An 8,397-nucleotide genomic window follows, 5' to 3' on the forward strand; every position below is an offset into this window, starting at 1 on the left:
CTGAGCGCCGCCGAGCCCGCCCCCGCCCGTGCGGGGATGACGTCGCCGCGGCGCGAGCCCAAAATAGCCGGCCCCGCCCCCGCCTCCCGGCAGCCCGCGCGGCGGCCGCAGCCCCGCCCCCGGGCCCAGGCCGCCGGGCCGCCGCGGGCTCTGGTAGTTTCGGCGCCGCTGACGCAGGCCGGCGCGCACAGCCGGGCCCGGCGTCCTCCGCAGCAGCCGCGAGCCGCGCGGCCGGTGCCAGACGGTTCCGGCGGGGGGCAGGGGCGGGGCGCCCCGGCGGCGGAGGAGGTGCGGGCGGGGGGCCCGGGGCGGGCTGGGGGGGCCCCGGCCGGGCCGCTGGAGGCCGGGGCTGACGGGGCGCCCCGGGGCCTGGGCGCCGAGATCGCGGGGCCCGGCCTGCGGGGGGCCTCGGCACGGCGGGCCGCCTCTCGGGGGGGGGGGGGGGGGCCCTGGCCTTCGCCTGACGCCGCGTCCCGTCCTGCAGCCCCGGCGAGGCCCGTCTGGCTGTGACGAGTTGCCATGGCATCCTACTACGACATCCTAGACGTGCCGCGAAGTGCGTCCGCTGACGACATCAAGAAGGCGTAAGTGCCTGCACCGCGCGTCAGGAAGCCTGTCGCCCCCGCACCCCAGCCCCCCCCCCACGGGGCCCTTCGGAGGCCTGGCCGGCCCAGGGAACTGGGTCCTTCGAAAGGATGGGGGGCTCCCTCTATAGGGAGGAAGAAGACTCCTGGAGGAGCAGGGGCGAGTCCTTAGCGCGAAGCCCTGCAGAGAGCTGCACTGTGGGTCCTTCTCGGTGGATCCCCCCTTCCCCTTCACTCCCATCCCCAGCCCAGGGTGTGGGCTTTCTCGGGACGCCTGCAAAAATGTCCAGGGCCTGTGACCAGGAGGGACCAGTGCCGGGTACGCTCCATGGCCACACGTATTTCCAACTTAAGCCCCAGCGAACTCCAGGGGTGGGGGTCGGGGGGTTAGGGCTGGGGCTTTCTCATGCTTCCATAGTCCTCTGCTACTGCAAGGAGTCCTAGCACTGGCTGCAGAGGGAAGAGACAGGAACCCCATTAACACACGCCGCAGAGGCAGCCCTGGCAGCTAGGGTGGATGGGGAGCTGAGCGAGGAGAGGACAGTGGCAGGCTAATAGGCAAATGGGTCATTCCGTTTCATGGTGGGAGGTGCTTGCTTTTGTCCTCTGACCCACTCCTCTGAACCTACTTTTTGCAGATATCGCCGGAAGGCCCTTCAGTGGCACCCGGACAAGAACCCGGATAATAAAGAATTTGCTGAGAGGAAGTTCAAGGAGGTGGCCGAGGCATATGAAGTGCTGTCAGACAGTAAGGGCTGAGGGCAAGGCAGGGCAGCACCTACACCCCCCTCCCCGCCCCCCCATTTCATGCCCTATCCTCCTCCTTCCCAAACAAAGCCAAGCTGCTACCTCCTGTCTCCTCCAGGCCTGTTGTTTCCAGCCTGGGATTTCAGTGCCTCCTCCAACAGGGGACTCTGGGACTTTTTTTTTTTTTTTTGCTGCAATTCAAGCAAGCACCTATTATGTGCAAAGCAGCCTTTTATTCTTCCCCTAATCCCCCATGCTCAGTGTCTGCTCCCCCGGATCTGGTATGGTAGTTGCAGCATGGGTCTTGACAAGGGGATGGCAGCAGGGCGCATAACCTACATGTGCTGAGCCTTCTCTGTGCCAAGCATTGGTGGGTATAATCTGCAGAAATCCTCACAGTCATCCTATGAGGCAGGATTTGTCATCCTCACTTTACAGGCAAGGAAACTGAGGCTGAGAGAGGTAAAGTAATTTGCTCAAGGTCACACAGCTGGAATATAAATCCTGGGTCTGCTTTTTGTTTTGTTTTGTTTTTTTAAAGATTTTACTTATTTGAGAGAGAAAGAGCAAGCAGGGGGAGGAGCAAAGGGGAGGGAAAAAAAGGGGAAAGAATCTGAAGTAGACCCCGGGCTGAGCGCAGAGCTCAACTGGGGCATTGAGCTCACGACCCTGAGATCATGACCTGAGCAGAAATCAAGAGTCGGCTGCTTAACCAACTGAGCCACTCAGATGTCCCTCCAGGTCTCTTTTTATTCATTCATTCAGAAAATATTCATTGAGTGTTTATGGTGCTGGGCCCTTGCTGGGTACTGGAGAGCAATGGAGGACAAGCAGACACTGTCCTTGTCATGATGGGTTTATTACATTTTAGTCCAGGAAGACCACCATTAACCAAGGAAATACTTAGGAGTATTCTGAAGGAAGGTACAGGGTGATGTTGATAGGAAATAAGAGGCACCAGATTTTGTTCTGGTGGTCACAGAGGGCCTCTGACCTTGACCTTTGACCCACATTAGAGGCGGTGATATTTAGGCTGAGCCCTGATTGATACCATGGTAATAATTAGCAGATATTTATTGAACACAATGTGTTATCAGACACTGCTAAGCAGTGCACGTGGATTGTCTTACTTAATTCTTGCAATGATCCTGTGTGGTTGGTGCTGTTGTTGTGTCCATTCTACAGATGAGAGGGAGCCACTGTGCGAAGAGCTGGCGCTGCTAAAACCTATAGCCGGTGCCCCATGTGCACCCTGCTGTCCCCCTAGCATCAGTCACTGGGCAGTCCTCTGAGGGTCCTAGCCTGGAAGGGGAGGCCATCATCCCAGTGGGAGGGAGAAATGATCTGGTCTCTTTTTCCAGAGCATAAGCGGGAAATCTACGACCGTTATGGCCGGGAAGGGCTGACTGGGGCAGGTAGGTGGAATGGCGGCAGGGCCTGGGGATAAAAGTGGGTCACGGAAGAGAGGGGGAGGGCAGATTAGGGCAACAGATGCTCTCTGGAGGCGTGCCTTTGGTGGGGTGTGCGGCTCAGGGCAGGATGTGTGCCCTGAGCCCCCTCTTCATCCTGTCCCTCTTCCAGGAACTGGCCCATCCCGGGCAGAACCTGGTGGCGGTGGGCCCGGCTTCACCTTCACCTTCCGCAGCCCCGAGGAGGTTTTCCGGGAGTTCTTTGGGAGTGGAGACCCTTTCGCGGAGCTCTTTGGTGAGTGGGCTCAGGACGCCTCCGACTGGCTGGACTCCTGCTCCAGGCCTGCTCTCCATCAGCCTGGATCCCCTGAGACAGAAGGCTGAGAGGGCAGCAGAATTCCACAGACAGAAGATTTTGCTGGGGTGGATCCGGGGACAGTGGGGACAGAACCTGACACAGGCCCGAACCCGTAGAGACTTGCCTTGTTCAATGACAGCAACAATGGTACATTGTTAGGCCTGCACAATAGGAGCCGTGAAAGCAAGACTCAGAGTGCCATGTGACAATCACAGTGGCGTCATAAATGACCGATACCATGTTTGTGGTGATTACTATGAACTCTGTGAGGTGGGTAGGGTTCTCCCCATGTACAGGTGAGAACACAAAGGTACTCTCAGTGTGCTTGGATTCCCCCAGCCAACGGGGGAGTCGGGCCTCGTAGCAGGGTAGGCATATGCTGAAGGAGCTAGCCGTCTTCCCTTTCCCCCCCCCTTCATTGGGTACCCTGGACAGAATTTACCAGTGATCGTTTTCATATGTAATATTAACAAAACAAAACAAAACTTCAGAAACAAGTCCACAGTCAAAAAAGAAGAAAAAAATTGGAAATGCTTAGCAGGTTATACTTCTAGACTGAAAGGCAGGGTTCACACATTTTGGTGGGGGGACAGGTCTCTTTACTAGATTGTTATTCTGCTTGCTTGTTGCAGATGACCTGGGCCCCTTCTCAGAGCTTCAGAGCCGGGGTTCCCGACCCTCGGGCCCCTTCTTCACCTTCTCTTCCTCCTTTCCTGGGCACTCTGGTATGTGCTGTCCCTTTACGTTTTTTGGAAGCTCTGGGTCCTGGAACCCAGGACCCAGAGTTCCAAATGTTCTCTCCTGTTCCAAATGTTCTCTCCTGAGTATCTGGAGCCCTGCCTTGGGGCAGCTCTGCAGGGAGATGCCACAGAGGTTCCTGGGCGCATTGTAACTGCAGCATGCTGGGTCCAGCCTCCCTCTGACAACTTCTCTGCCTCCTCCTTTGTCTCCGTTCCAGATTTCTCCTCCTCCTCTTTCTCCTTCAGTCCTGGGGCTGGTGCTTTTCGCTCTGTTTCTACATCCACCACCTTTGTCCAAGGACACCGCATCACGACACGCAGGTGAGGGCTCCTCTGGGCTCATTCCAGGTGTAGGGGTGCAGGGGGGAGGTGGGGAGGGGGCGCTGCATACAGCTCCTTGTGGGCGGAGTCTGTCTCGGTCTCTGCGGCATCCCAGGGCATGGACAGGCACCTGCAGGATTCGTGTTCCATGAGTGAACCATGCCGTCCCCTGCAGAATCATGGAGAACGGGCAGGAACGGGTGGAAGTGGAAGAAGATGGACAGCTGAAGTCAGTCACAATCAATGGTGAGGAGTGGCTGTGTGCCCTGGTCCCTGGCAGGAAGCCCCAGCCCCTGAAGCCCCCTCCACACTGTTCCTCTCTGAACTCCTTTGGGGCAGGGAAGGAGTGGCAGCCACCGGCCCCACTGCAGAATCAGAGGCAAGGATGCCAGGGAGGGGGGCTGGGGCAGGGAAGTGAGGAGTCTCCGAGGGCCAGCTAATCACCATCTTCATCAGTGGGTGCCTGGTGTTTGCAGAGCACTTGACTGTTCTGAAAGCACTTGTGCACAGAACGTGAGCTCTGTATGGAAACGGGTGGGGGAAGTGGGGCTGTTGGTATTTGCCCTATTTTTCACGTGAGGAGACTGAACCTCTGCATCATCAAATGGCCCTAACTCCTAGGTAGCATGAGGCTCAAGGCCTGGTCCTGCTTAGTAAGGTTTGTAAAGCTGGGAGTGACACCCAGGATGCAGGACTCCAGGGGCGGAACTCTTCCCACAGCATCCCTTTGTAGGGCATGCTCAGCATGGTGTCCCTCCCGTGCCTGCCGGCTCTGGGAATGCTGCGCGCCTAGTGCGTTTCCTGGGCCGTCTTTGGTTATTAGAACAATCTGACAACATAGGTTCTCTCACTGTTTCCCTTTTATAGATGAGGAAAGGGTGGGCTAGGGAGGTTGAGTAGCTTGCCCAAGGAGACAGCTTCATCCCTGCTGGAGCTCGGTACCTGCCCACGCGCATGACCACCACGCTCGGTGCCAGAGTGCGTGCATGCCAATTCCAAAGGGGGGGCTGTAAGTGCTCAGAGTTGCCATGCATGAGGCAGCCTGGCAGGACTCCCCTGGCCTAGTTGGAGGGCTTCATGGGGGCCGTGATTCCTGCAGGTGTCCCAGATGACCTGGCGCTGGGCTTGGAGCTGAGCCGTCGTGAGCAGCAACAGTCTGTCACCTCCAGGTCCGGGGGCACGCAGGTTCGGCAGACTCCTGCCTCCCACCCCTCTGACAGCGATCTCTCCGAGGATGACGAGGACCTGCAGCTCGCCATGGCCTACAGCCTGTCAGAGATGGAGGCGGCTGGGAAGAAACCGGCAGGTGGGCGGGGGGCGCAGCGTCGAAGGCAGGGGCGGCCCAAGGCCCAGGACCAAGAGCCCGGCCTGGGGGGGACCCCTGAGGCTGCAAGGGGGGATGCGGCCAAATCCAGCCCATCCCCAGAGGAGAAGGCCTCTCGCTGCCTCATTCTCTGATCAGCAGGCCCGAACCACCCTGATTCGGGGCGACCGGGGGTCCTGCTCGCTGTCGGGAGCAGAGGGGCAGGGCCTGAGTTGCAGGAGCTCTTCCTCCGCTCAGCACCCCCCCATAGATGCACCTCCCATGTCCACTTGCACTCCAGTGCGGACTCGGGATCGCTCTGCTCAGCCCACAGTTGATAGGTCCCTGGTGAGGCCCAGGGTGGGGAGCCTCGGGCCGTGGGAGGGCCTCCCAGGAGCCAGGAGGCAGGCACTCCTGCCAGATGGGGAGTTTCTCAAGGGCATTAGTGGCTTGGGTCGGGCCTTCTGTGCCCAGGTCTGCCACCTGTGTTGCTGATGACGTCAAGGAAGGAGGACTTGGCCTGGGGTTCTCTGAGCCGGATCCGCAGCTACACCAGGGAGTCTCCTGTGCTCCCGTCTAGCTGCAGATGCCCCACCCTGGTTTCTGTGCAGCGTTGAGCTCTGACGTGTCTCTGTTGCTTTCCTTCTGGTGCTGCTGCTCCTCCCTCGCTCTCTTCTCTCTGCACTTCCCCGCGGGCCGCATCGCTTGCTTTCACTGCCATCTGGCTAGGACTCCCTTCTTCTTTCCCCAAGAAAGCCTCAGTGTGACCAGGAAGATGCTGTGGCCAGTAGGGCCATAAGGTCTTCTGGGGAGGCTAGCTGGGTGGGGCGGGCGCCTCTCATCCAGATACGGAACCGGAGCCCACTCCTCCTCCCTTCCTCTTGCTGCCTCAGCCTGCCCCAGGCCTCGGGACTAGGCAGGTGAGGCCGGCTATCCCTGGAGAGGTGGGCTAAGGTCAGGGTGCCCCAGGAGGGAGGCCTAGGAGGGGGCTGTACCCCGTACTATTTCACCATGCATCAGGGCTCAGGGAGAGGCCACAGGGCTGCCCAGGTCTGCATGCTCGGCTCTGTCCTCCACGGCTTGCTGCTGACCCTCTCTCCTGTCACCCCGCCCCCGCTCTCTCCTCAGATGTGTTCTGAGCTGGATGGCCGGGATCCAGAGCCGCTGCACAGTTCCAACAGGACAGCGCCCTCCCCCGTGCGCTGGGAGGGGACCCTCCATTCCTCTCCCTCACCTATGCTGAGCGTAGAGCTGGGCCTGGGTGGTGGGTGGGGGCCGGGTGGGAGGCATCTGTAGTCTTAGCCTGTGAACTCTTCCCTGGGTGTTTGGTGCTGTCTCTTGGGGACTACAAGTCCCAGAATGCAACACACCCTGCCTCATTTCTGATAGATCATGTTAGGGGAAGCGATGCGTGATTGTGGAGCTGTGCATCTTGGGACATGTAGTTCCAGCCCCGGTTGACTTGTCATTCGCTGTGAACTGGGGACATCTTGTCATCTGATTTGACTGTGGCAGGGGTGGCAATAATGTGGATGAAGGGGTAGTGGACCAAGCTTCGGTTCCCCTGACACCTGTTGGTAGCGCCAGGCTTAGAGCGTACAGATCAGAGCCCTGTGCCATCTGGGAGGCTCTCATCCTGTGGGCAGTCCTGGGATCCGAGGACTGCCCCGTGGGATGGATGGGATCGGGCGTGGGCAGGCAGAGAGCTTGGAAGGGGAGGCGGCCAGTGTGAGAGAGTGTGTCTGTGTGTGTCTGTGTGTGTGTGGGCAAGAACACGCACGCACGCGCGTGGTCGGGATTGGTGTGTGATGGGTGCTCCAGGCATGTTGCTGCTTGTATGGCTTCTTTGGCCTCTGACCCTGCTGCCCATTCTTTTTCTCCAACACCACAAGTGAGCTGCCTCTCCTCCTCCCTGCCTGGGGAGCCCCGTGGCCGGGGAGGGGAGTGGTGGAGCCAGGGTGGTGCTAGCCCTGTGACGTTGCATCTCAGAGACCTATCAAAGCCAGCTGGGCTGAGCTCAGTCCGAGAGAGAAACACTGGAAGTCAATAAAGCTGTTTCGAGAGCTTGGTGGTGTGCCGTGTCCCTGTGTTCTTCCTTTCCAGGGTGGCCCCAGAGGGACCCTACGGGACCAGTGGGCAGCATCCACCCCCCATTGCCCAAACACCTGGCGGTCACAAGCCTTTCCAGATGACAGCAGAAGTTCCCCCTTTGACCAGGCTGCCCTCCCAAGTACATCGTTGAATCCGGAGAAATGCTCCAGTTCTGCCCACACACATGTCTTGTGGCCCCATGGTGGCTTTCCCCAGGCAGCAGTTGTTCCCCTTAGCAGGGACCCACCGTTCACTACTCTGTCACACAGCTAGGACCAGACCAGATGAAGTTATGCCTCGACTACAAGCATGGGAATTCCTGGAAGTAGGGAATGCATGGTGAGAACTTGTAAAAACTCCTCAAGCCCATAAATGAGCCCCTCCCAAGGCCGGCGGCCTGTCTCCGAGGCCTGCCTTTCCCACGTGCAGTGGTCCAAGTCCACCCTGCCCAGAGTGCAGGCCCCAAACTCACCAGTACCTGGGGAGGAAAATGCCAGGGGACCCCCCCCCCCTTCTCTGCAGACACCTTCGGAGACAGCCGCTGAGCCCCGACAGGCAACTTTCCATCATCAAGCAGAGCCCTGTGGCTCCCCAGCGACACTCTGCCATTCCAGGAGAAGCGCATGGCTTCCTCTTCAACAGCCAGAGGGCTTGTATTGTATTTTTCTCAAAGCAAGGAAGCAGCCTGCCCTGAAAGGCATTTCAAGCCTCTACCTTGAAAGACCCTGCTGGCAGTTTGTAAAATGACTCTTTTGCCCACTTTTAGGCTTTGTGATGTCAAACACCTGGCGCTGAGCCTCAGCAGAACACATGTGAGGTGTAGGGGGGCCTGTGATCTGCTCAC

At 58.9% G+C, this 8,397-nt stretch overlaps 1 protein-coding gene across 4 annotated transcripts; it reads left to right on the top strand.

Moving 5' to 3' along the window:
* The first annotated feature begins 147 nt into the window (after window positions 1-147).
* DNAJB2 (DnaJ heat shock protein family (Hsp40) member B2) lies at window positions 148-7,530 on the top strand. Of its 4 annotated transcripts, XM_038585819.1 has the most exons (11): window positions 151-288; window positions 485-584; window positions 1,223-1,332; window positions 2,693-2,746; window positions 2,913-3,035; window positions 3,731-3,823; window positions 4,057-4,159; window positions 4,335-4,405; window positions 5,259-5,465; window positions 6,356-6,382; window positions 6,591-7,530. In XM_038585819.1, the coding sequence occupies exons 2-10, from the start codon at window positions 520-522 to the stop codon at window positions 6,376-6,378; spliced, it is 849 nt and encodes a 282-aa protein (XP_038441747.1). In that variant the 5' UTR covers window positions 151-288; window positions 485-519; the 3' UTR covers window positions 6,379-6,382; window positions 6,591-7,530. The 4 variants fall into 4 exon arrangements, 3 of the variants coding, with proteins under 3 accessions (XP_038441749.1, XP_038441747.1, XP_038441748.1); XR_005385418.1 differs by having other exon boundaries at window positions 148-288; window positions 5,259-6,382; XM_038585821.1 differs by lacking the exon at window positions 3,731-3,823 and having other exon boundaries at window positions 148-288.
* The last annotated feature ends 867 nt before the right edge of the window (window positions 7,531-8,397 follow it).

Source organism: Canis lupus, chromosome 37 (genome assembly GCF_011100685.1).
Source record: "Canis lupus familiaris isolate Mischka breed German Shepherd chromosome 37, alternate assembly UU_Cfam_GSD_1.0, whole genome shotgun sequence".
NCBI classification, from domain to species: Eukaryota; Metazoa; Chordata; class Mammalia; order Carnivora; family Canidae; genus Canis; species Canis lupus.

Coding starts and splice junctions, on each gene's coding strand:
- DNAJB2 (XM_038585819.1), top strand. CDS start 520: ATGGCATCCTACTACGACATCCTAGACGTGCCGCGAAGTGCGTCCGCT. Junction 1,333..2,692: donor ATATGAAGTGCTGTCAGACA/GTAAGGGCTGAG, acceptor CTCTTTTTCCAG/AGCATAAGCGGGAAATCTAC. Junction 3,824..4,056: donor CTCCTTTCCTGGGCACTCTG/GTATGTGCTGTC, acceptor TCTCCGTTCCAG/ATTTCTCCTCCTCCTCTTTC.